The sequence below is a fragment of the Artibeus jamaicensis genome, unplaced genomic scaffold, assembly GCF_021234435.1.
Source record: "Artibeus jamaicensis isolate MK-2021 breed Jamaican fruit bat unplaced genomic scaffold, CSHL_Jam_final contig_867, whole genome shotgun sequence".
NCBI classification, from domain to species: Eukaryota; Metazoa; Chordata; class Mammalia; order Chiroptera; family Phyllostomidae; genus Artibeus; species Artibeus jamaicensis.
Genome location: NW_026521995.1, coordinates 3,201,361 through 3,229,059, shown reverse-complemented (window position 1 = coordinate 3,229,059; position 27,699 = coordinate 3,201,361). Strand labels below are relative to the sequence as shown.

The window sequence follows — 27,699 nt, the reverse complement described above, 5'->3', positions numbered from 1 at the left end:
GAGGATGTACATACATGGAAATCATCATGGAAAAATACTGAACTCTGGTCCTGTGAAATGTATCCTGAGGTGAGGATTGCAAGTGTTCAGGGAAACAGACTGTGAATAAATTATATTCATATTATTAGTCTGTAAAATATGAACCAAAGCAGTCAAATGACATTCACTAAAGACATTGGATGACTTTTATAGATCAAAAGAGCAAAAGAATTTCCAGAAAAAGATTCAATTTAATACAAATATTTACTACATGATAAAAAAGGGATTCCAAAGCCACGGGGAAAGATTGAAATTACTTAATAATGGTACTATAAAAACTAGTCAGTAATTTGGAAAAAGAATCTTACACAAAATGAAACAAAATCTACCTGGATTATTTTAAAGAGTTACTTAAAAATTGAAATAATCTAAGAAAATGGAAGAAAAATTTTTATGACTTCCAGACAAGATGGAGGCGTAGATAGACACATTTTTCCTCCTCGCACAAGCAAAAGGAAAACAACAACAAATTTAAAAACAAAAAACAACCAGAACTTCCAGAAAATCAAACTGTACGGAAGACCCAGAACCAAGGAGTTAAAGGAGAAACATTCATCCAGACTGGTAGGAGGGCACAGACAGGCAGCCAGGGTACAGAGGATGTGTGACAAGGTGGTGGCTGGTGGTCCCACACTGGCGTGCAGATAAACCAGGAGGAACAACTGGGGAGAGAGACAGACTGTGCAAGCCAGGGTTCCAGCGCAGAAAAAGACAAGCGTCAAAGCATCTGGCTGTAAAAACCTATAGGGGTTGCAGTGGCAGGAGAAACTCCCAGCCTCATAGAAGAGACCCACATGGTCCTAGAATGTTCACATACCCACCCACCTGGGAATCAGCACTAGAAGGACCCGATTTGCTTGTGGGTAGCAGAGGAAATGACTGAAAGCCTGTGGAGAGCTGAACAAATGGCACTGTTTCCTATCAGACCCCTCCCTCAAATATCACACAAAAACATAGCAACCTGGGCTGCCCTACCCTGGTGAATACCTAAGGCTCCACCCTCAGAATATAACACGCGTGCTGAGACAAAGAAAGATAGCCCAAATGAAAGAAGAGATGGAAGTTCTAAAAATAGAACTAAGCAATAAAGAGATAGCCAATCTATGAGATGCAAACTTCAAAATACTGGTAATCTGTATCCTCACAGAAATGGTTGAGTATAGTGGCAAAATAGAGGAAAAAGTGAAGGCTATGCAAAATGAAATAAACGAAAATATACAGGGAGCCAGCAGTGAAGGGAAGGGAACTGGGACTTAAATCGATGCTCTGGACATGAAGGAAGAAATAAACATTCAACTAGAACAGAATGAAGAAATAAGAATTCCAAAAAAATTAGGAGAAGCTTTAGAAACCCATGGAACAATTTTAATCGTTATAACATCTGAATCATAGGGGTGCCAGAAGAAGAAGAGGAAGAGCTAGACACTGAAAACCTATTTGAAAAAATAATAAAGGAGATATTCCCCAATCTGGCAAAGGAAAGAGACTTCCAGGAAGTCCAGGAAGTTCAAAGCATTCCAAAGAAGTTAGACCCAAGGAAGCACACAACAAGGCACACCACAACTATATTACCCAAGATTAAAGATGAGGGAATCTTAAAAGTAGTAAGAGAAAAGGAGACAGTTACCTATAAAGGACTTTCCGTAAGAGTATCAGCTGATTTCTCAAAAGAAACTTGCAGGCAAGAAGGGGCTGGAAAGAAGTATTCGAGGTCATGAAAGGCAAGGACCTACATCCAAGGTTACTCTATGCAGCTATCATTTAGAATGGAAGGGCAGAGAAAGTGCTTCCCAGACAAGGTAAAGCTAATACAAAAGTTCATCATCACCAAGCCCTTATTATATGCAATGTTAAAGAGACTTATCTAAGAAAAAGATGACCAAAACTATGAACAGTGAAATGACAACAAACTCACAACTATCAACAACTGAACCTGAACACTAAAACAAAACCAAAAACAAACTAAGCAAACAACTAGAACAGGAACACAATCACAGAAATGGAGATCACATGGAGGGTTATCAGAAGGGAGGAGGAGGGGAAGAGTGGGGGAACAGGTACATGGAATAAGAAACATAAATGGTAGGTGCAAAATTGACAGGGGGAGGGTAAGAATAGTATAGAAAATGGAGGCGCAAAAAAACTTATATGCATGATCCATGGACATAAACTCAGGGGGAAGGAATGCTGGTAGGAAGGGGGTGTAGGACGGAGGGAATAAAGGGGAGAGAAAAATGGAACACCTGTAATAACATAATCACTAAAATATATTTAGAAAAAAATTTTAAAGTTTTTAAGAAAGAAAAGACTTTGCTAAGCACAAAAATCCAGGGCAGGGGCAAGCCAAGGAACACAAACAGAGGGCACAGACAATGGTGCAGGACTGACTATGGGAGTGGGGGATAAGAGGCGAAGGGAGAGCAACAGAGAAAAAGGTGGGACAACTGTAACTGAACAACAATAAAGAAAAAATAGTAAAACATCAAAAAATAAAAAGACAGCTTTAGCTTGCAAATTTATACTTCTTACATAAGTTTAAAACAATTATAATGTATTCATTCAGTCTAATCACCTGTTACCCTCCTCATTACCTGTTCTCTCTCTAGATTGTTTCAAAAACCTAATAGCCTCCCTGCTATCATTGAGTCTCTGTATTACAGTCTACTTAATCTATAACAAAGTAGCCAGAGCTACTTAAAACACCTCGGTCAGATTGTATCTAGGTTCAAAACCTCCAATGGCTCACTTTTCATTCAAACTAAAATAAAAAACAAACTCCTTCCACTGGTTTGCACAGCCCTCATCTGGCCTCATAACCTACTGCACTCCCCACACCTTCCCTTGCTTACTCTGTCCCAGCCACCTGTCCCTGTCTCCATTTTTTTTTTATACAAACCATGTGATGATAATAATCTTAGTACTATTCAATATTTACAAGGTAATATTTACTATGAACCAGACATAATTCTAACTGCTTTACACATATAATTTCATTCAATTACAATGATTATTTCCCTCACTTTACAAATGATGAAATCAGGTTACAAAGAGGTTAAATTAACTATCTGTCCTTAGAGCTCAGAAAGTGGTGAAGCCAAAATGAAAAAATCAGATAGATGAAGTCTTCATCACAGCCCAAATTCTAACCTCAAGGATGTTTCCCACTGGTTATCTTTAATTAAAATGTTCTTCACAACCAAGTATGGTATAAACAGAAAGTTGATTAAGGACTAAGAAATGGAAAAGCCAAAGTGCTTAGTGTTAGGTTAAAGAGGTTGGAAAAGTTAGAAGGAACCAGAACACTGGAAATGAAAATATTTCTTAAAGGTAAAAAGGCAGTGTATAATTGGCTATTATTTAAAACTGAATAATGGTATATATCCACGTATAAGTTGACATCACAGTTAAATACAGTTTATAATAACCCCAAATTGAGAAACAACCTTAATGTCTAATAATGATAATTTACTATTCAATCATGGTAACTGTCTAACACCAAAAAATAAAAAATAAAGCAGGAGAAAAAACTTTCATGACATGTTTACAAAGATGTTTACAATATGTTTTAAGCAAAAAAGACTAAAAAACTGCGTATATAATACAATAAAACAATAATGATATACAAATCTTACTTTTTCTGTAGTTACTGTCAAGGAAGGAACCAATGCAGGTGATGGTTCTGGCTGCTTCTTGTGTTTTTGCTTGTGTTTGTCCTTTTCTTTATATTTCTAAAAATGAATACAAGTAAAATCCAATTTAAATCATAACATATACACACACATACACTAAAGATGATATTTTAATTGTGTTTAGTACCATAGTTATATTATTTCATATATAAATGCTAGTTATACATTTATATTATAGCATTATTATATAATATGCTATAATATAAATATATAAATTTTAGAATATGTTATTTGAAAGTGACTTCAGCCTCCTTATCCCTCAAAAAACAAAAAACTGAAGCCTATAATTATTTGCTACATTTATATCTGGCAAACTATGTATTTTTTTCTCATTAAAAACAGTACTTTTGTGTGCCTTTTGTAAATGGAAATTTAAAATTTACATAGCACTTTGACATGCATTTTCAAAATAGTGTCAGATTCTCTATCAATATGCATTAAATTCCATGGCCCATAAAGTAGATACCAAGAAAAAAAATTCTCCTAGGTTTATTCAGGAAATAGGTGATTTAGTTAACACTAACTAAATTAAAGTTATGGCATGCTAGTTTATTATGAAGTCTTAAAAGTGATTAACTGAATTTAAGAAAAATTACAAATAAATAAGAAATTAACTATGTATAAGCAGTCCAACTTCAATGTTAGAAAATTTTAACCAAATTGTTCTAAACTGTTAAAATCATTATCTAAGAATCTGTATTGGGGGTGTGAGGCTGATTACTATATAAAGAGTTAATTCAATTTATTTCTCACAGTACTTAAAAATAACCATTCAGAGCACTTAAAAATCTATTCAAGGAATGAAATATTAATACCACTGGACCTGTCCTAAAAGAGATTACATACCAACAAAACAAAAACCATAAAATTAAAGACATGTTCTGGGGTTTTCTTAAATATATTTTATTAATTATGCTATTATAATTGTCCCATTTCCCCCCTTCATTCATTCTCCTCCACGCAGCACACCCCCTCCCACCCACATTGCCCCGCTTTTTAGTTCATGTCCATGTGTCATAATTCTTTAGCTTCTACATTTACCAAACTATCCTTGCCCTTCCTGTCTATTTTCTACCTACCATCTATGCTACTTATTCTCTGTGCCTTCCCCCCCCTCCTCCTCCTCCCACTCCCCTGTTGCTAACCCTCCATGTGATCTCCTTTTCTGTGGTTCTGTTCCTGTTCTAGTCGTCTGCTGAGTTTGTTTTTGTTTTTGGTGTGGTTGTTAATTATTATGAGTTTGCTGTCATTTTACTGTACATGTTTTTTATCTTCTTTATCTTAGATAAGTCCCTTTAACATTTCATATAATAAGGGCTTGGTGATGATGAACTCCTTGAACTTGACCTTATCTTAGAAGCACTTTATCCGCCCTTCCATTCCAAATGAAAGCTTTGCTGGATAGATCAATCTTGGATGTAGGTCTTTGCCTTTCATGACTTTGAATACTTCTTGCCAGCCCCTTCTTTCCTGCAAGGTCTCTTTTGAGAAATCCGCTGACAGTCTGATGGGAACTCCTTTGGAGGTGACTGTCTTATCTCTTACTGCTTCTAGGATTCTCTCCTTCATTTTAATCTTGGCTAATATAATTATGATGTGCCTTGGTGTGTTTCTCCTTGGGTCCAACTTCTTTGGGACTCTCTGAGCTTCCTGGACTTCCTGGAAGTCTATTTCCTTTGCCAGACTGGGGAAGTTCTCCTTTATTATTTGTTCAAATAAGTTTTCCACTCATGACTGTTCCTCTTCCCCTTCTGGTATCCCTATAATTCAGATGTTGGAACATTTAAAGATGTCCTGGAGGTTCCTAAGCCTCTCCTCATTTTTTTGAATTCTTGTTTCTTCATTCTTTTGTTTGGTTGTTTCTTTCTTCCTTCTGGTCCACATTGTTGATCTGAGTCCCAGTGTTCTTTTCATCACTATTGGTTCCCTGTGCATTTTTCTTTATTTCACTTAGCACAGCCTTTATTTTTTTTCATCTAATTTGTGATCAAATTCAAGCAATTCTGTGAGCATTCTAATCGCCAGTGCTTTGAACTGTGCATCTGATAGGATGGCTATCTCTTGGTCACTTAGATGTATCGGCTCTGGGTCTTTGACCTGTTTTTCCATTTGAGCCAGTTTTTGGGGAGTGGGGTCTGGTTGCACCTGCTATGTAGTAAGGGGCAGAGCCTTAGATGTTCACCAGTGCAGGGCAACGCATGTCAGTGGGTTGTGACCCTGTATGTGGGGGCAGGGTCCGAGAGGGAGCAATGGCGCTTGCTCCACTCTCTTGGATTTCAGTCCCTACTGCCATTTCCCACAAGCAAATTGGGTCCTTCTGGTGCTTGTTCCTAGGTGGGTGGGCTTATGTATATTTTAGGACCCTATGGGTCTCTCCAACGAACTCTCTTGTGAGGCTGGGAGTCTCTCCTGGCACCTCATCCCCAAGAAGTGTTTTCAATCGGTGCTTTTAGGCTTTCTTTCCTAGCACTGGAGCCCTGGGTTGCGTGGTATGTCTCGTTGCCTGTTTTTTCCTGGTTTACCTGTGCACAAATGTGTGGCCGAGGTCAGCCAGCTGCCTTTGCATGCCTCACTGGGTCTGCTCGTTCCCACCCCACGGCCAGGGTCTGCCAGCCACTGAGTCTGCCCCTCTTACCAGTCTGGATGAATGGTTGTCAGACTTCCATACAGTTCAATTTTCTGTTAATCTGGTTGTTTTTTTCTGTTTCTAAATTTTTGTTGTCCTTAATTTTGGTTGTGAGAGGAGGCACAGTTTGTCTACCTACGCCTTTATCTTGGCTGTAAGTAGATGTTTTATTATAATCCCCAAATACTGCCACTTTTTACGTTTAATTTCTTGTGTAATTACATAAGATATTCCTGGACTGCAATGTTAATACTTCAGGAACAGAGAATATCACACCACAAGCAGTTTTTATTCAGTGTTTTAAAAGAAACTTTCTTACTCTAAAGTTATTTTTAATTGTGACAAATCATAATGACAAGGAATCATGCCTCCATTTCTTTGTACCATGATGTCACTGCTCGTCCCATCATAAGATGTCCTCTTCTCCACTCCCATGAAGATGGGTTAGCCTTGCGACTTGCTTTAGCCAAGAGGATGTGGCAGAAGTGATGCTGTGCAAGTTCAGGAGCCCAGGGCTTTAAGAAGTCTTGCATGACTTCCATTTTTGCTCTTCTGGATCCCAGAGAACCTGTAAAGAATAGGTTTACACTCTCCTGACAGGCCAATTAAAAGAGTAAAGCTGCAGTACCCGAGTCTACAGCCAGTAGCACATCTAGGCCTAGACGCAAGAGTAAGATGATCCAGGACCACCCAGCTGAGTGAATAAGTCTAGCAGATACTGTGTGGATGAAAGATTAATTGCTCTTGCGGGCCCCTGACCTCAAGTCACTAAAAGTTGTGGGGTAGTTTACCAAGCAACAGTAGGTAAGCAAAACAAGACTAAAATTCACAACCGGGAACTGGATCATGAGCTATCTGAGCCACAGACTTCTATTTCTTTTCCTGAGATATGGTACCCTGGACTAGGCAAAGGGGGGGAAGGAAGGACTGTGTGTGTTTGTGGGTGTTTTAATGGACTTCAGGATATTAACAAAGAAATTAAGTCATTATTCTAAGTCTGTATAAATTCTTAAATAAATAATTCCTTTCCTCTGCACCTATCTCTGACATTGAGAACTATATTTTCCTGGTGGCAGGCAAGGCAAACCTAGTGCAATGGAACCCCGGGAGAAGGGGGGTTCATTCCGTAGTAGTATATCCTCAACTATAGGTCTATTCTGTAATGAAAGCAACACACTTCAGGGGTTTTTTTTTAATACACCAAAATAAATATAATTATACAATCTAATTTACAAGCATGAGGTTCAAATAATCCTGGTCTATGTTTCTCCAATAAAGATAATAAATTATCCTTTTCTATCTTTTTGCTTATTCTACTTCTCATACTGGCCTTTATTCTGAAAGAGTACAAGAGCTGGGATAATTTAATAGTGAATGACCCCCTATTACTGAGGTAAACAAATTCTAAAAACTTGGAAAATTTAGAAAGTAAAAGGTAAAGTATGCACACATACATGTATGAGAATGTAAAGAGATGGAACACATCATCGAATAATACAGAACTCTGGTCCTGGGTGATACATCAAGAAATATATCTTGAGGCCTGGCTGGTGTGGCTGTGAATTGAGCGCTGGCCTGCAAACTAAAGGGTTTCTGTATGATTCCCAGTCGGGGCACATGCCTGGGTTACTGGCCAGGTCCCCAGTGGGGAGCATTACCATACACTGGAGAGGCAATGTACACAGGAGAGGCAACCATACACTGACGTTTCTCTTCTCCTTCTCCCTCCCTTCCCCTCTTTCTAAAACTAAATAAATAAAATCTTTTTTAAAAATGCTTTAAAAAATTAAAATAATCTAAGAAGCTGGAAGAAAATATTTTTACAAGTTTTAAATTCAAGAAAGGGAAGACTTCTATTTTTTCTAAAGTATAAAATCATAAAGGGAAAAGACAGGTGTGGGGATTCAGGAGTCAGCCCAGGATGTGCCTCTCTGGTACATGGACTGTTCTGACCTAAAGGCAACTTTAGCCTCTGGCTCTAGAGAAACTTCTGTCCCTCCCTTAACCACCCAGAAGAACTTGAATTAGAGGCCCTGTCCCTAATAGGAGATTGTCAGAGATAATCTCTTTTGACCTATCTAAAAAACAAGGTAAACATCTATTTATTAACCGGCTGCTCTTATCATTCTGCAATTACCATTTAAAGACACTAAGTCACCTTACCTCATCCCTGACTCAGAATGTCTTATATACACATGTGTCCCTTTTATGTCTCTTTGCCTATCAATCATGTGAGGTCTATGACTCTCTCATATATAAGTCATTGCCATACATATGAATGTTTTAAACCTGGTCATATTTTCTTGCTAATTTATCTCATATCTATTTGATTATTAGATCAACCAAAAAAATCTTAAGAGCAGAGGAAAGTTTCTTCCTCCCCCACACAGGTTTAGTCAAGAAATTACCTAAATTACAGTACAGTAAATGTCTAAAAAGAGTCTTCCAAGCATGAGCAACATGACAAAAAGTTGCATGGCAAAGAGGCTACTCCCCCAAAATAAACTATATAAAAAGCGTAAGATACCCTGGCTGGTACAGCTCAGTGGATTGAGCATGGGCTTGTGAAGCAAAGGATCGCGGTCTGATTCCCAGTCAGGGCACATGCCTGGGTTGCAGACCAATTCCCAGCAGAGGACACAGGAGAGGCAACCATACATTGATATTTCTCTCCCTCTCTCCTTCCCTTCCCCTCTAAAAATAAATAAATAAAATCTTTTTTAAAAATCAGAAAAAAAAGCACAAGATACATAAAATAAACAAAAATCTCAAACTAGCATAAAGGTATCTCTCTAAACTGCCCATGCTGAATAAAACAATTTGAACATAAGTCCAAACAAAGCTCAAGAACAAGATTTTAAACAGAAAAAAGTTTTTAAGAAATTCCTCAGGAAATGCAGAACCAAAGTAATTTAAAGCCTAAAGTAGAATTAATAAATAAAATAGAAACAGCAAGGGAAAAATAGACATTGTTAAAAATCAAAATACTGCTAAAAGACAGGCATAAAATAATCACAAATAAAAAACCAGCAGACATTAAAGCAATAGAGGAACTACAGAAAACAAAGATAATCAAACATCAGGGTAACTTATGTCCCCAAAGTAGCAAATTTAGTGAGTGGGGGAACAGAAGATATATTCAGACTTTGTAAAAGGCCACAAATATAAACTGAAAACACTCATTCTGCAAAATACTGTTATAAATGTATAACAGCAAGACTCAATTAGAATTATGCTTAATAGAATGCAAAAGGGAAAATATGTGTGTACGGTGGTGGGGAAGGAGGGGCACACGGTCATTAGTCCTTTCCATAGTAATATTCCAAGTCCACTGTTTAAATTCATAGGGGAAAAAAAGTAACCCAATGATGTTTTATACAGCCAAGACATAGTTGGAACATTAAGGCAAGAAGGAAACATTTCCCATTATGAACAAAAACTCAGAGAATACAGGTCCAAAGAACTTAGTCTTGAAAAAAGTTACTTGACAATAACACCAAGCCACTTTTAAGAGATGAAAAGAACTTACTGAAGATGTGGTAAAGGACTGGTAATGACGGTGACCATCTAAGAAGTTTAAATTAAATACAGAACAAATACTTAACTCTGAGGATTATATTTACACAAGATATTGTCACAAACCTGAAAAATACGAATGTCTTTAAAAACAAGCAAATTGGATAGCAAGGAATGACAGGAGCATGAGAAAACTATTACCCTTTCATAGCAAAGGCTCAATATAAATTTTGAAGCATGTTGTCAAAACATAATAGTTTTTCACCAAAAAGTAATTACGCAAAAATCCCTTCCTTACAAAGTCCTTAGTTTTTATTTAGCTAATCACTCTCTCATATCCTCATAATAAGTGGCCCCATACTCCAGCCCAGAGAACAACGTGAGTGTGTATCTAAGTCAATTAAGATAAACCTATTCTCTTAAGTCATTGGCTGTTTTAGATCTGGGATAGATTTAGATCAGGATAACAAAAGAGAAAGAAAACTTTTCTGTTTTCCTCTTAAAATGGTACTCCTTTCCTGCCATTAGATGATTAAGTGTAGGCTATATCCCTTGGAAGGAATACAGTGACCTAGCAACTATGCCTAAAAAAGCCAAAAGAGCCATGGAAGAAAAAAAGTGCCTTACTTACCATTGCTAAACTGGCCAATATTAGAAAAATGTAGCCTCTGAACTTATTCAAAAGAGTCAATTGTGTCTACTGCTTTAGCAATACTCTGCAACAGCTAGAGCATGTAACTATGTTACATACTAAGTAACATTTGACATTTACAGTGTGATGAAGATGGTCCTGTGACAAATGAAAAGTCTAGATAAACTCTGGCAATTGACAATGCCACCCTGAAAAATTTTCCCAGCCCTTGTGGAACTAGCACTCTACTGAAACTAGGTGAAAACTTGAGACATTATCTTAATATTGGGGTAGCATATGCCCCAGATTTGGAAGAGTTCTCCAAAACATGTCCTTGTAGTATAAGCCAAGATTCAGTCAAGCAGAGTGTGCAAAATGGCTGCTGAGTCAAGGGGTTCCCGAGGTTGAAATAACTGGTTTCATCCATGAGTACACCACAGTATCAAGCACTGTGGGTGCTGAAAACATGGAAATTTTATTTGGTTGATCCACCACAAGCAGTCATCATATTCTTCCAAATAAAAAGTTAATACAAAGGCATATTTAATGGTGTGAAACCATTCTGTACTCTCACAATCTCTCACTCTTCCTTAACCTCCCCATCCTTTAAAAGGCAGCCTCAGTTGTTTAAGAAGAAAAATGAATGGAGATGAGGATGAGATTTCCCTATCCTCAAGGAGGAGTCAATTAACGGCCATATGTACCTATCCAAGTATGCTGGAGAATTTGGGGAAAGGAGAGACACAAATTTATAAGGCTCTATCACACAGACACCCAGATCCCTATCCTACTTGGACCCAAAGAACAAAAAAGCACCAGGATGCAGAGGAGAGATTAACAGTGGAGTAAGGAAGCTAACATGACTTTGCAGGCTGGGCTTTTCAGCAACTAGCTATATTTTTGTTACCATTTATACATCTCAAGGTATAGCAGGAATTGATGTATTTGGAGTCAGCAAACTATAGTACCCAAGCTGGCAACGATTTTTACATCTTTTAAAGAGTAGTTTTTTAAAAAGGAAGAATATGTAACAGAGACTATAGGAAGTCTGCAAAGACTACAATACTTATTTTCTGATTCTTTACACAAAAGATTTGAACCCTTGTGTTATGTACTTATCATTACCCATTCTGTAAGCACCAAACAATATTCTCCCAATCAGGAAATGCTACTGGCACATACAAGTTGCTCCCAAATCACTTCCCTTTTCTTTGTGGTCGAACAGAAACAGAATAGAATTATAGAAGGACAAAGGGAAACTACAACCTCGATTACAAACCTAATGCACCATGAGTAATAAGAGGTGCAGTATCTCAACACAAAAGCCCTACCAGTCCAGTGAAAAAAGGTTTACAGAAGCCAGAGGCTTCTTGAATTATTGTTAACCGAGTTTAGTACTGTTATAGCTACAGCTATTACAGACTAAATCCATTACACAGACTGATGGTACTTAGTTGGTGGTCTGGGACACTGCTAATGACTTCTTTACCATAACACTCATACTTAAGTTTGTAGTGCTTCCCCAAGAAAACTTAAATTCCTTGTTATTTGTCAACAATAGGCATGTCAGAATTTAGTACAGGTATCTCCATCTGATTGCCACGCTTTCACAACTGGTTAGTAAGTCAGAAGCATGAGTCTCAACAGCTCTTATACTGATGTAATCACACCTCTCCCAAGAAGGCTGCATGAAAAAAACCAATAAAATTCAGGGACCTTTTCAACAAGTAAAGTTTCTTGGAATTATGTGAATGCATTTACAATGTCCAACCCCTTTCTTCAGACCCCCAACATCAAAAAGGAGGCTGAGCATCTTGTTTAACTTTTCAGGTATTAGAGGCTCTAAGTGATTCACTTTTGACACTCCACTTGATCTTTACATCAGCTAATTAATAATAACTGATTAGTAATGCTCACTCTAACTTCTCTCTGCCTGATTGACAACTACATCCATTTTCAGTATTTAATACTAAAGCTTTTTCACCTCCAGGGATAAAAGTCCTTACCATCCCTTCTCAATGCCTCACCAGATACTATCCCTTATAGTGACTTCAGCAAGGTCCTTTTACTCCATTAACATCTTGTGCTCCAGTGTCATATGCTTATCTGTCTATAAATGTGTATGTAACTCCTACATTGTGTTCAATGCAACTAAAATTAGAATTTCTCCCAAATCAGTTCTTATTTACTAAAAAGTTGTGACAGTACTACCTTTATTCCATTATGTTCACACTTAAAACTCAAGGTTTGTTAAAAAAAAAAAGTAAGTATTTCACATGGCATCACTGCATTCGAGAAACCATATTAAGCATCATGGGAAGAACAGTTAAGTACAAAAGATAGGGATAAATTTTGAGACATGGTAGAGCCTGGAATATATTAATGACAACTAGTAATATAAAAGTAAAATAAAAAAAATACGAAAACCATGTAAAAGATATCCAAGGCAAGAGATATTGTGCATTACTTCATACAAGACAAAGGAAGTTTGGCTTTATTATAAAGTCAAAACTAAGTAAGTGCTAGATTTAAATTGAGATGGAATTAAGGAAAGAAAAAAATAAAAGAGGATCACTACTTATCAGAATAATTAGAGCATACAGTGCAATGTTTAAAGGAAAAAAAACCCAAAGCTTTTTTGGAGGCAAGGGGTAAAATATGATTCAAACATTATGTCTAATATGCCAATACCTCAGTCCGAGCAAAGCCTCATCACTTAAGTCTGACAACTCTTCCAATATCCTTTACTATCAAAACAATCTCCTCACCCTGGCCAGGTGGCTCAGTTGGTTGGAGCATCATCTGTGCACCAAAAGGCTGCAGGTTGGATTCCTGACCAGGACATAAACCTAGGTTACAGGTTCAATCCCCTGTGTATGGGGAGGCAACAGATCAACACTTCCCTCTCACATCAATGTTTCTCTCTCTTCCTCTCCCCTAAAAACCAAACATATCCCAAAAGATGATTTTAAAAATATAGGAAATGTTTTACAAGCTTTTAAAATATAAATAATTTCATTTGGATCAAATATACACATAGCTTGACCCATCTCATACTCTAGATTCACATTTCTACCTCTAAATGTTTCCCATTCCATTGTACTTAATGTGATTAAAATCAAACTCACCAGTTCCTCCTTTTTATGATGCTCACAAATCAGCTTTTCCTCAAGTCCCTGCGTGTATTATGGTACCATCTCCCTAGTTCAGAGAGCCTCTAACCATCTACCACCTAAAATGTTCCTTTTTCCTTGCCCAACTTTGAACAATCGGATCCAAGCCATATAAATTTTATTCCTTTAGCATTTTGGCTATCATTTCCCACATCCTTCTATTTGTATAGCCATTAAGTTGAGTTTAGACTTCATTATTTTTAATCTCACTTAGGGTAACTTGCTTAATGAGCACAGAATAATGGTGAAGAGCATATACATGGGAGCCAGACTATGTGGGTTCACATTCAGCTCTATTTTACTAACTATATTAGTTGTGCAAGCTGTAAACTTCTATGCCATAATTTTCACATTTGTAAAACAGAAAAATAACATTATTACCTTCCTCAAAAGTTTGTTGTTGGGAATTATATGAGTTTTTACATGTAACGTACTTGGCAGCATATCTAATGTAGTAAATACTACACACCTTAGTTACTGTTGCTTTGTAATCATAGTCATCATCATCACTCTACAAACTGGACTCCCTATTTCAGTCACTCATTAAGTAAAAAAAGTATTTATTTGGCATATAAGCATGGACAATACAAAAGTGAATAAAACCTATAAAGGCAAATAAGAGTTATGGAGAAATTCCATTCTTTTAATGGGTAAAACAAATATAAATACTATTATAAACAAAACTACCAGTTACCACAGCAGTTCCCAAATTCTTTCACCTCATACAACACTAGTTGAATAATTTTCCTCATACCATTATTAAATACAAATTCCTCTTATAGGAATGGCCATAAATGGCCCCAACTTGTATTTCATGCTTATTCTTATTCCCTAACCCCATATCCTTTAAAAAAAACTGAACTTTCTATGTGAATTTTCTCATTTTTGTATTCTGAAAAATATTCTTGTCATTTAGAAAAATGTCCTCTCATAATTACTTAACATAAATAAATCACTGACAACATTCAAGATTTTTCTTAAATACCACTTCTTCCACTTACCACTTTCTACTGTCTCACAGGAAGCTTCTGCGAAATTTCCACAAGCACTTTCTTCTCTTCTCACTGGTCCTATCTCACTTTGACTTATCTGTATATTTGTTTTATCCATTCAAACTAACCTAAGTAACCTAAGGTTAATAGTACTGACTTAGTAATCTTAAAGTTCTATGTAAGGCTATATGTAAGTAACCAATTTCAGAAATGACTATGACCAAACACTTTTAAAATGATCAGTTGTGATTATACGAGACATGGTTAAAAAGAAAATAGGCCTGCACAAAATTCAATAAAGACATCAACTCAGTGACTGATTTTACTACACAGAAGTCTATTGAGTAACTTATCCTCTTTCTACATAGATTTTGCTAGTAATTCATCAAGTAAAAATAAACTGTTTCAAAACAACAAATTGTTTATCACACAAACTTTATCTAGTCTACCTGCAGCCTAAATAACTTAGTCTAATTTCCTTACACATTATTGACTAACCTAAAACTTATTAGTGTCCATATTTGAGAGTAACACACTTAATGATGAAATAAACAAAATAAAACATTAAATAAAAATCCTTATCACTTAAACACAAGTAACCCTAATGGCCTTAAACATCAGCAAACAGACTCTGATTATTTTCTACAGCCATGCTATCCAATATGGTCTATAATGGCCACATGTGGCTACCTAAATTTCACTTAATTAGAATTAAATAAGCTTAAATATTCAGTAACTCATTGTCACACATTTTTTATTGTTGTTAGATTTTATTTCCTTTTTTGCCAAAGGGGAAGTGAGGAAGAAAGAGAGCAAGAAAAACAATGATGTGTGACAGAAACATCAAAGGGCTGCCTGTCTCAGACCTCCAACTGAGGAACTGGCCCACAGCCCAAGCATGTGCCCTGACTGGGAATCAAACCTGCATGTAACCTTCCAGTTCACAGGCTGGTGTTTAATCCATTAAGCCAAGGCAATGTAACACATGTCAAGTGCTCAACGGACAGATGTGGCTAGGGGCTACTATACTGAACAACACAGTTACAGAACATTTTCATCATTTTAGAAAGTTTTATTTGACAGTGTGATCTAGAACTTTATAATAAAATCAATAAAAACTTACATTTTATATAATCTCATTTTACTCTAATGTAACTATCAAACAATAATCAGTACACAAAGTTTATCTGACAGTAATCAGTCCCAAGTAGATAACAAAAAGCCAAACATCAAGTAACTTCTCATAATGAATATATAAAACCAGTACAGAGAAAAAAAAATGTAGCAAACATGGAGAAATTGTAACCCTTAGTAGGAATGTAAAGTGGTACAGCATGCCATTGAAGCAATATAGCATTTCCTTAAAAAATTAAAACATAGAATCATGTGATCTAGCAATTCTACTTCTCAGTATATACCAAAAAAAATTGAGACTTCTGGTGAAGATGGAGGTGTAAGTAGATAAGCAGTGCTTCCTCACACAACCAAAATAAGGACAACAACCAATCTAAAAACAAAAAAACATCCAGAACTGCCAGAAAATCTAACTGAATGGAAGTCCAACAACCAAGGAGTTAAAAAAAAAACATTCATCCTGACTGGAAAGAGGGGTGGAAATGGGCAGCAGGGGCAGATAGGACACATGGCGGCAGGTGGCAGACCAGACAGTCTAACATTTGTGTGTGGATAAACCAGGAGGAACAACTGGGGAACAAGACAGACCACACAACCCAGGGTTCCAGCACAGGGAAATGAAGCTTCAAAACCTCTGGCTGTAAAACCTGAGGGGTTAAGGGAGGCAGGAAAAATTCTCAGGCTTGCAGGACAGTCTATTAGAGAGACCCAGAGGGTCCCAGAACATACACATACTCACCCATCTAGGAATCAGTACTGGAAGGGCGCAATTCACTTGTGGGTAGTAGGTGAAGTGACTGAAAGTGGGGTGAGAGGCAAGTTAGCCCTGTTGTTCCCTCTGTGACCCCTCCCACACATACAGCACCACAACGCAGTGACCTGGGTTGTCCTGCCCTGGAAATTACCTAAGGCTCTGTCCTTTAAAACATAGAAGGTGCACCAAGACAAAGAAATATGGCCCAAATGAAACAACAGATCAAAACTCCAGAAAAAGAAGTGACGAAGAGATACCCAGCTATCAGATACCTATCAGATGCAGAGTTCAAAACACTAGGAATCAGGATGCTCACAGAAATTATTGAGTATAGTCGCAAAATAAAGAAGTAAAGGCTATGCAAAGTGAAATAGAGAAAAATATACAGGGAACCAAGAGTGAAGGGAAAGGAACCAGGATTCAAATCAATGATTTGGAACAGAAGAAATAAACATTCAACCACAACAGAATTAAGAAACAAGAAACAAAAACTGAGGAGAGGCTTAGGAACCTCTGGGACAACTACAAACACTCCAACATTTGAATAATAGGGATGCCAGAAAAAGAACAAGAAGAGCAAGAAATTGAAACTTAATTGAAAAAATAATGAAGGTGGCACCCTGGCTGGTATGGCTCAGTGGATCAAGTGCTGGTCTGAGAACCAAAGGGTCACTGATTTGATTCCCAATCAGGGAATATGAGATGGGTCGCAGGCCAGGTCCCCAGTGGGCAGCATGTAATAGGCAACCACACACTGATGTTTCTCTCTTTCTTTCTCTGCCTTCCTTCTGTCGATAGATAGATAGAACGATAGAACAATGAAACAATAGAACGATAGATAGATAGATAGATAGATAGATAGATAGATAGATAGATAGATAGTCATTTTTTTTTCTTGTGTGAACGAGAACTTCCCCAATCTGGTGAAAGAAATACACATGCAGGTCCAGGAAGCTCAAAGAGTCCCAAAAAGTTGGACCCAAGGAAGCACACACCAAAGCACATCATAATTAAATTATTCAAGATTAAAGATGAGAGACTCTTAAAAGCAACAAGAGGAAAGGAGACAGTTACTTATAAAGGAGTTCCCATAAGACTATCATCAGCTGATCTCTCAAAAAAAAAAAAAAAACCCTTGCAGGCAAGAAGAAGCTGTAAAGAAGTATTTGAAGTAATGAAAAGCAAGGACCTATATCCAAGATCACTCTATCCAGAAAAACTAACATTTAGAACGGAAGGGCAGATAAAAAGCTTCCCAGACAAGGTCAAGTTAAAGTAGTTCATCATTACCAAGCCCTTATTATATGAAATGTTAAAGGGACTTATCTAAGGAAAAGAAGATCAAAACTATGAACAGTAAAATGAAAACAAACTCACAACTATCAACAACTGAACCTAATAAACAAAAACAAACTATGCAAACAACTAGAACAGGAACAGAACCAGAGAAATGGAGATCACATAAGGTTATCAATAGAGAGCAGAATGGGAGAGAATGGGGGAAAAGCTACAAGGAATAAGAAGCATATGTTGGAGGTACAAAATGGGGGGGGGGGTCGAGAATAGCATGTGAAATGAAGAAGCCAGAGAGCTTATATGTACGACCCATGGATATGACCTAAGATGCGTGGGGGGGATTGCGGGTGAGAGGGAAGGTGTAGGGTAGAGGGGAATAAAGGGGAAGAAAAACTGGGAGAACTGTAATAGCATAATCAATAAAATGTTTTCTTTAAGTACCTTTTTCTTAAATTGAAAAGATCTTTTAAATTGCGAATATCATATATTTTGAGAATGTGCTTTTTCTATTGCATTACTGTGTTCATCCCAGAAATACAATTAAACTGTTCTGCCATAATCTGGTATATAATATACCTTGCTCTTTCTATACTTCAAGTGTCCTAAATACAAATTCCTAGATTAAAAAAAAAAAAGAAGAGAAAACATTTCTTGTCTCTAAGGACAGCAAACAAAGCTAATAGTAAGGAACGGTTTTCAAAGATAATATCTAGGCCACTAATCAGAAAACCATTGCATGAAGAGAAAACCAAGGGTGTGTCTGTAAAATCTACTGTTCAGATCTGAGGCAGTGCCTCAAAGAGCCTGAAATCATGGGGGTTCAGGGATATCAACTTCATGAAAGACGAAGAATGAGAAAATATTCCAAAAAAATACTGGTCCAGAAAATATTTTAGGAAAAACTAAAAAAACATGACAACAAGTAAATGCAATGTGTATTCCTGGATTAGATTCTGGACCAGTAAAACACTTCCTCCCATTAATAAGGAGGACATTCCTAAGTGAAATTTGAATATGATCTATAGATTAGCTAATAGTTCTGTAATAATGTTACTGATTTTGATAACTGTAACTGTAATCTGTAGAATTACAGTGTCTGTAACTGTAATAATGTAGAATTTTAATATTTATGAAAACTACACAATAAAGTACTTAGGCTAAAGGACATGATAGTTGAAATTACTCTCTAAAGGTCCAGAGAAAGATCATGGAGGTAAGGAGATAAGACAGCAAGAAAGAAAGAGAAAAAAATGTAATAAACCTAACATGATAAAATGTTTACATTTTGGGAATCTGGGTGAATGGTGCAGAGAAAAAATGTGTAGTATTTTGTAACTTTTCTCAAAGTCTAAAATTACTGCAAAATCAAAAGTTAAAAAAAAAAATTTAATCCTTCTGGCTGGCTCCCCAATGCCCCGGGATGAAGGATAAAACTAGCCTCATGAACTGGCCCTTTCTTAACTAAACAGTCTCACTTCATGTCACTCTTCTGCCCCACCACACACGCATCCCAAACCTTCTAAATTGCGGTTCTTGAAAAGCCCTGCTCTCTTTTAACACTCTGCATGTGTAGAGGTTTAAGCCTTTAACTTGAGTGGAAAATTTCCAAAAGTAAAGTACCTAAAATAAGGAAAGAGGATGACACATAATTCTCAATGCTGAATTTTTAAAAAGATATAGGAAAGTAATGGCAACTCTGTGATTGAGAGTTTCATTCCTCTGAGGGTCACAGCAGTAGCCCAGTTCTCTTCCAAGATATAAAGGTCCTGAAGAAAATGGAAGTCCAGTCAACCCGAGGTGACAAATCACTAACCAAAAGCCTATCTCCTACAAATCTCCACCACATCTTAACCGTGTTTATATTGGTAATTACTCCTTTATCTGTTGCCAGCTCTTAATAACAAAACAGACTGAAGAACAAGTTAAGAGGGTGGGGTTAGGGATAGGATAAATTGCTCTAGCTGTGATAGGAGACAGATGGATTTCTGGCATACCTACTTGGAACTGAGTGCATTTCCATATACTACACTGTCATTAATGATGAGTATAAAGTATTATAAGAAAAGTACTGCTCTGGCCAGGTGGTTCATCTCATTGAGGCATCATCCCATGCTCCAAAAAACTGCAGGTTCAATTCCCAGGGCACATACCTAAGTTGCAAGTTCAATTTCTGGTGGAGATGTGTACAGGAAGTAACTGGTGCATATTTCACTCTCACATCAAAGTTTCTCCTCCCACCCTCCCCTCTTCTCTAAAAATCAACAAACATATCCTTGGGTGAGGATTAAAAAAATGTCTACTATATTTTTGATACATTATGAATTAGTTAGCATTGACAAGTAGGAAGAGAATGAGTCTAAGGATCAAATGAACTGGTACAAGATTACTTCAATGACAAAAAATAGTCAATGAGTTCTAAATAATGACCTACAACTTAGCCTTTAGGGGAAAAAAATCCTTTTACTATATATGATGTGCCTCTTCACTTCCTAACACTTGCCCACAACTCATTCTATGGCAGTGCCTCTGTAAACATACAAACACTAGGCTTAAAAGAAAATTCTCTTTTATAATAAACATTAACTCTTGAATTCAACTTTCCCCATATGTACCTTTAATTCATTTTAAACATCTATTCTGGTTTCTTTAACAATATATGTTAATTTTTCAAATTTTATAGACACTGTCCCTTACTCAAAGTCATATCTCACTATTAACTTGTCTTCTGTCCTTACTGGCATTTCAGTTACTATCTAATCAATATTAATATATCTTGGGTCACAAAGAAATTCTCTGAAAAGCAAAGGCTATATATTTTACTATTCTTATAATTATATAAAAAATAAACTTATAAACTATTCCATTTTTAAATAAGTTATTTGGATAGCATACAACATTTAGTGTTAAATATTTCTTATCACTGCTTACTTAAAATTTAGTGTTTTAAAACACATACCAGAATAAAGGTGGATAAAAGAATTCAGAAGGAAAGTTCTGGGACTTCCGCCAAGATGGAGACATAGGTGGATGTGCTGTGCCTTCTCACACAACCAAGTTTAGAGACAACTAAATATTAGCAACAGAAAACACAGCCAGAACACGGAAAATTGAACTTTTTGGAAGTCCGTTAACAACAAATTCTTCAGCCTGACCGGTAAGGGGCAAAACCAGCGGCTGGTGGAGTGGGGTTGCACAGGAAAACTCGGTCAGACGGACTCGGGCGAGTGGAACCCAGGCACAGGGTTGGACTTAGTAAGCGACCGAGCGAGCGACCAGGCGAGCGACCGCGGGGGAGACAGCAGGGGAGCGGGGCTGCGTGTTGACTGTGGTCGCGCATTTGTGCGCGGTGGACAGGCGAGGGAGTGGGCGGTTGGACCGGGCCCCGCGGGTACCCTCGGCAAGCAGCAGTGGAGGGTGCCGCCATTTCCCTGCTCTGACCCCACCTCCACAGACAGCGTCATAACCCAGCAACTCTGAGTGGCCCGGCCCAGGTGAACGAACGAAGGCGCTGATCCTCACCCAGCTGTGAGAAACAGCAGAGGGGGGTTGCCATTTCCGTGCTCTGACCACGCCCCCACATACAGCATCACAACCCAGCCACCTGGGAGTCCAAGGCGCCACTTCTCACACTTAAAGGGCCAGAACACACCAAAAATGGCTCAAGAAGATCTCAAAGCCCCAGAGCCTATAGATCTAAGCAATGAAGAAATAGCAAAACTCTCAGACACACAGTTTAAAACACTGGTCATCAGGATCCTCACAGAACTGGTTGATTATACCGACAAATTAGACAAATATATGAAGGCGAAACTAATTGAAATGAATGGAATTGCACGGGACACCAATAGCAATGAAAAGGAAACTGGGACTCAAATCAATGGAGTGGACCAGAAGAAAGCAAATAATGGCCAAACAGAAAAGAGTCAAGAAGCAAGAATTCAAAGAAATGAGGAGAGTCTTAGGAACCTCCAGGACATCTTTTTTTTTTTTTTTAAAGATTTTATTTATTTATCTTTAGAGGGGAAGGGAAGGAGAGAGGGAGAGAAACATCAATGTACGGTTGCCTTTCGTGCATCCCCTGCTGGGAAGTGGCCTTCAGGGAACTGGTTTGCAACCCAGGCATGTGCCCTGACTGGGAATCGAACCGCGATTGTCTGGTTTGCAGGCCCGTGCTCAATCCACTGAGCTACACCAGCCAGGGCCTCCAGGACATCTTTAAACGCTCCAATATCCGAATTATAGGGGTACCAGAAGGGGGAAAGGCACATCCAACAGTGGAAAACTTATTTGAACAAATAATAAAGGAGAATTTCCCCAATCTGGCAAAGGAAATACACTTCCAGGAAATCCAAGAAGCTCAGAGAGTCCCAAAGAAGTTGGACCCAAGAAGGAACACACCAAGGCACATCATAATTACATTAGCCAAAATTAAAATGAAGGAGAGAATCCTAGAAGCAGCAAGAGCTAAGGGGACAGTCACCTACAAAGGAGTTCCCATCAGACTGTCAGCTGATTTCTCAAAAGAGACCTTACAGGCAAGAAGGGGCTGGAAAGAGGTATTCCAAGTCATGAAATCCAAAGACCTACAACCAAGATTGCTCTATCCAGCAAAACTTTCATTTAGAATGGAAGGACAGATAAGGTGCTTCTCAGATAAGATCAAATTCAAGGAGTTCATCATCACCAAGCCTTTATTATATGAAATGTTAAAGGGACTTATCTAAGAAAAAGAAGTTAAAGAAACATGAACAGTGAAAGGACAACAAACTCACAGTTATTAACAACCACACCTAAAACGAAAGCAAACTAAAAGGACAGCTAGATCAGGAGTGGAAACATAGAAATGAAGATCTCATGGAGGGTTAGCAACAGGGGAGGGGGAGGGGGAGAAGGGGGGAGAAGGTACAGAAAATAAGCAGCATAGACAGTAGAAGGGGGGGGCAAGAATAGCATGGGAAATATAGAATCTAAAGGACTTGAGACACATGGTCATAAACTAAAGGGGGGGTAATGGGGGGATGGCGGGGTAGGGTGGAGGGGAATAAAAAGGGGAATAGAACAACTGTAACAGTATAATCAGTAAAAAAATTAAAAGAAAAAAATAAAAATAATAAAATCCAAAAAAAAAAGAAAGTTCTCACATATCTTACAAACAATATCACCAAAGTTTAGTTCATAATCCATCTAGTATTTTTAAAAACAAAAATCTGAGTATATTGTGAGTTCTACCTTTCAATGATTTTAAACATTAAGAGGTAAGGACAAGATGAAGAGAAAAACAGTCTATAGCATCAAATCTTTTCAGCTATATTATCCCTTAACATCCCTTCCCAAATATTACCTAGGCAAGCAAACAAGTCTCATACTAACTTTATAATATTGTTTACCTCACAAACTTTACAGATTATTAGAAAATCTTATTTATTACTAAATAAAATGCATAAATGAATTTTCAGTTTGACAACAAAATCAAACTTACATATGGTAAAAGTCAAATAGTATGGCATTTACATACTAATAAAAGTGTCAGCTAAACAAATTTGAGTAAGAAATACAAATATTTTTTACTCTAGTATTCAACAACTGCAAAAAAACCCCTCATAAAATAAAAAAATCTAATTGATTCCTACACAAGAAAAATGATTAATAAAATCATCAGCACTGGTATTTATTAAACAAAGACCTACATTTAATTGTCCTTTAAAAATAACATGACAGGGTATATATTAAGATAAATATGATCATACAATGAACACTTCTCTAAACAAGATAATGGTCGTGCAATGGAGGAACAGAAGAAAATCATTAGTAAGACTTCTTCCTCACAATTTATAATGAGCCCTAAATAAGAATCCCTTGCTCATGGATTTAAAAGCTTAAATAAAATCTGATGGTGCTTCTTACTAAAACTGCTAATTAAAACAAATCTTCCATTTTTCCATCAGCAATCCAAGCAATACACAGCAAGGCAGAACTCTACTAGTGCCATCATCAGAAAACCACCTCATTAAAGAAAAGAAGATGAATATGTATACTTGTTACCTAAGACCCACAAAGAATTGTATAAACCTAAACAGTGCTCTAAAGGTGAATATAAAATTATAATTATTATTTAACTCATAATTGGAAAATTAATCAAGATTAGAGTCAGCTTTTAAAATGTTTACCCTTAAAAAAGGCACAAACATAAATTCAAACCAAATTAGTTTTTAAATAACATTAGCTTTTCAATCGCCTTCTCAAGCCAAAGTTTTTTTTTTGTTATTTCTTTTTTTTTTCCAATCCCAAGTATTTACAAACATGAAAATATCAGGTGATTTAGCTTTTAACACAATCTGTAGAAATACATTCCAAATTGGTTTATATCCACTGTTTCAGAGTAATATTCTTTTCTAATTGAACGTGTCCTCTGTAACCTCACTTTGCTAAAAAACAATTCAAAGACAATCATTTTCCTATGTTGGCAGTACGTCCATGACTAATCAATCCTACAGTAGTTATTAGTTTACTAAAACTTATTCATAACCTTTAATATAAGAAGAAATGTAAGCAGAAAACAGGTAAGTCAGAAGAAAACAGATTAGTATTAGGCAAGCTTTTAATGTTTTAATTAAAAGACAAAATATTCTCAAGCAAATTGTATGACATTTATCCATTAAAAAAAAACTATAAACCATCAGTATCACTGGGAGGGGAAAAAAATCCCAATCACGAATATATAGAACTTCTAAATTGTTCTATTATAAAGAAAAAAAGCTGACTAGATTTTACTTACATGTGAAATAATCAGTAGTATTATATCACAACAGACTATTACTGCTGAAGTCACCTAAAGATTTCTTTCATAAGATGACCACAGTAACACATGCAAGAAATCCTTTTCATGTTTTCAATTAAGTTATATTTCAAATTTTCGGTTGAAATGGATACAATCATATGCACAAATATGGCATTATTTTAGACCTGTTTGTTTTAATACTCAATCAAAAATTTTCAGTCTTTCAATGTCTACATTCAGCTATCAAGAACTTAATTTTATCTAAAAAAGGAAAAATCTATTAAGTTGATGGGCTACATATTTAGCAAGAACAAATCCACTTACTTTTTTTTCTTTCTCATGATGTTTATCCTGAGAGTGAGAGGAAGAATCACTTAAACTTTGATCATATGACCTATTAGATCCCCGTTTGCTCTTTTTCTAAAAAAGAAAATATATATACATATATGTATATGTATATAAAATTTTTAAAATAATCGTTTTGTTAGGCTTAAACCAATTCAAGTGTGAAGTACTTCAAAATGTCTACTGTAGTAAAAAATGTCTCATTATTTTAAAATATATTAACTAGACAACATCCATATATCACCCATTGCATTATAAAGAAAAATCTGACCCTGAATTTAACATTAATGCCATATTTTTGTACATTAATTAAAATGTATGAAGATAGACTACAGTTTCAAACAAGCAACAGCTTATTTGTCACTTTATCACGCAACCACCTCATTTAAAAAATCTGCTATAATTTTCAAGTTTTGCTTTAAAAAAGAAAAGCTTCAAACAAAATAGAGAATGCCATATTTTAAAGAAAAATGCTAAGACTAGAGGAAAAGAAAATATCTGAAGAGTTATTTTATGCCACTAGGAAAAGCAAGAAACTTTTTAATCTCAAAGAGAATTAAGGCATACAGTTTTCTAAAAACTTGTTTCTGCAGTTAAGAAGAAAAATTAAAGAAAATGTCCGTATTAGATCCATGCATTTTTTAAAGCATTACTAAAAGTATCACACATTTCTGTTTAAAGTATTTACACAATTTCATAATAAAGTATGGTAGGAGTATCTGAGGTGTTTAAAACTTGGTGGTACCATAACTAATTAGTTTATACTAGATAAAAATGACTATAAAAGGTGCTCAAATTCCATGCAAATATACAGCTTATACAAGAACATCATGTCAATAATTAGCAATGAGAAAATTCTATTCACACAAACTTCAAAATCCTTCATTATTTATATATTTTATCTAAATCATCTGTTATTTAAAAAATAAAAATTCCAACATGCTTTTAAACATCCAAGAAGCAAAGTTTTCAATTTTGCTATCTCAAAATTTCTCTTACACACTTTAGTCTTCTTTGTCAGTTACTAAAATACATCAGTTTCCAATACCAAACAATATATACACATACTTTTAAGTATTTCATATATATGAATCAGAATATTGGAGTTATGAACTGTTCATTTCAAGAAAAATGGATCCCTAATGTTATTATTTACCAGGGAGGGAGACAGGGAAGGGAGAGGGATGGAAAGATGGAAGGAGGAAGAAAGGGAGGGGAAGAGGGAGTGCCCCAGCCTCAACAGAAAGATAACAAAATTGTTTTAACAGACACTAAAGAAAAACCAAGGGGACTTAAACTTCAGTATACATATCTGACTGCTATCAATGACAACTAAGACACAGACACTTGGGACATTAAAAAAATATTGGTCCTTCAAAGGAACATGAATACAAAATATTTAATAGTTAATCAAATATTACTAACTTAATCATCCATGCTACTGTGTAACAGTAAAGACTGACCAAATGTAAAATAGTCCCCAAAGTTGTATTTAAATACAACCAAGATCTTTAACTAAGAAGTTACAAAACAGCCTTGTTTCAGTTTTACTATCTCCTAGTAAATAAATGGGTATACATATAAAAATATATAGCAACAGTAATAAAGCAAAAATATGAGAAACAAGAAATAGAGTCACAAAATGCTTATAGTCAAATGTCAAAAATTATTACCTAAAAATAGTATTAAGTTACAGTTTTTTACACATTTGTTTTTTCTACTAAATGTATACCAATATTTACTTTAACTAGTAATACATATTCTAAATTAGAATTTTGGCATGTTTGCCTTTATTAATGAACTGAAGCAAAGCAAAATCTTTTAAAGTTATTAGGTCTTTTTATCCCAGTAAAGAACATGCAAAGCAAACCCAATCTCATAGAAAAAAATCAAAGGAAGAGGAATAGCTATTATGCCTTCTTTAAGAGTCAACTCTATTGTGAAAACTAATCACTTAACATTTTAATATTAAATTCTTACCAGCTTACTAAAATGGTATTTACAGTAGCCACAGTATTGGACATTATCTGCACCATTTCCTTCTTCTTCACAAAGTAGTCCAGCAAACTGGGCACTGAAAATAAAAGCCAATTATATCAATGAAATTTCAAACCTGTGTGTGTGTGTGTGTGTGTGTGTGTGTGTGTGTGTGTGTGTAAGTAAATTGAAATTCACTTCCAAGCATGTAAGTTTAAAAAAAACAAACAAACGAAAATGTAGATCTCCTAAGAGAAAAAGACAATACAAAAGGTTTTGTTCAGACTGTGACCAAGTATATTTCATCACCCCAATCTGTGGTTGATATTGTTTAAAGTTACATTTATGGTTTAATATAAACTGTTCATTATGTTTTATATCACAAAGCGGAAAATGAATCTCTTTAAGAAATCCCCCCACAAATAATTAACACTTCATTTTACTTTTCAATCTATACAATAGGTACAAATGGAAACGCCAGGCCTCTAAAAGGCTGAAATGACATGTAATGGTACTTGCCCACAGATACAGATCATATACTGTTAGAAGGAAAATGCTTCAAGTCATAGCACAATCTAACAGGCAAGAAAAACATGTTTTCAATCAAAAACAATGGAAGAAATGGAATTGAAACTTAAGTTATGATATTCCCATATTTTAAAAATATGAAGTGTTAAAGTTTATAATCTAATTGTCATCTTCTCAATTTAACCTTCCACTTTTAACAATCCAAAATTATAACTATTAGT

The 27,699-nt window shown here is 36.1% G+C and overlaps 1 protein-coding gene across 20 annotated transcripts in view; it reads right to left on the bottom strand.

The window, feature by feature from the left end:
• Positions 1–27,699, bottom strand: part of MLLT10 (MLLT10 histone lysine methyltransferase DOT1L cofactor) — a 250,987-nt gene that overhangs the window by 102,814 nt on the left and 120,474 nt on the right. For 17 of the 20 annotated variants that reach the window (XM_053654738.1, XM_053654736.1, XM_053654737.1 and 14 more), the window contains 3 exons: positions 26,954–27,047; positions 24,953–25,048; positions 3,672–3,767 (listed from right to left, as the gene is read on the bottom strand). In XM_053654738.1, the coding sequence (XP_053510713.1) occupies positions 3,672–3,767; positions 24,953–25,048; positions 26,954–27,047 (286 nt within the window). Of the gene's footprint in view, positions 1–3,671; positions 3,768–6,738; positions 6,927–16,539; positions 16,598–24,952; positions 25,049–26,953; positions 27,048–27,699 lie in introns of those variants that run through there. The other 3 variants (XM_053654752.1, XM_053654742.1, XM_053654754.1) reach the window with 3 other exon arrangements.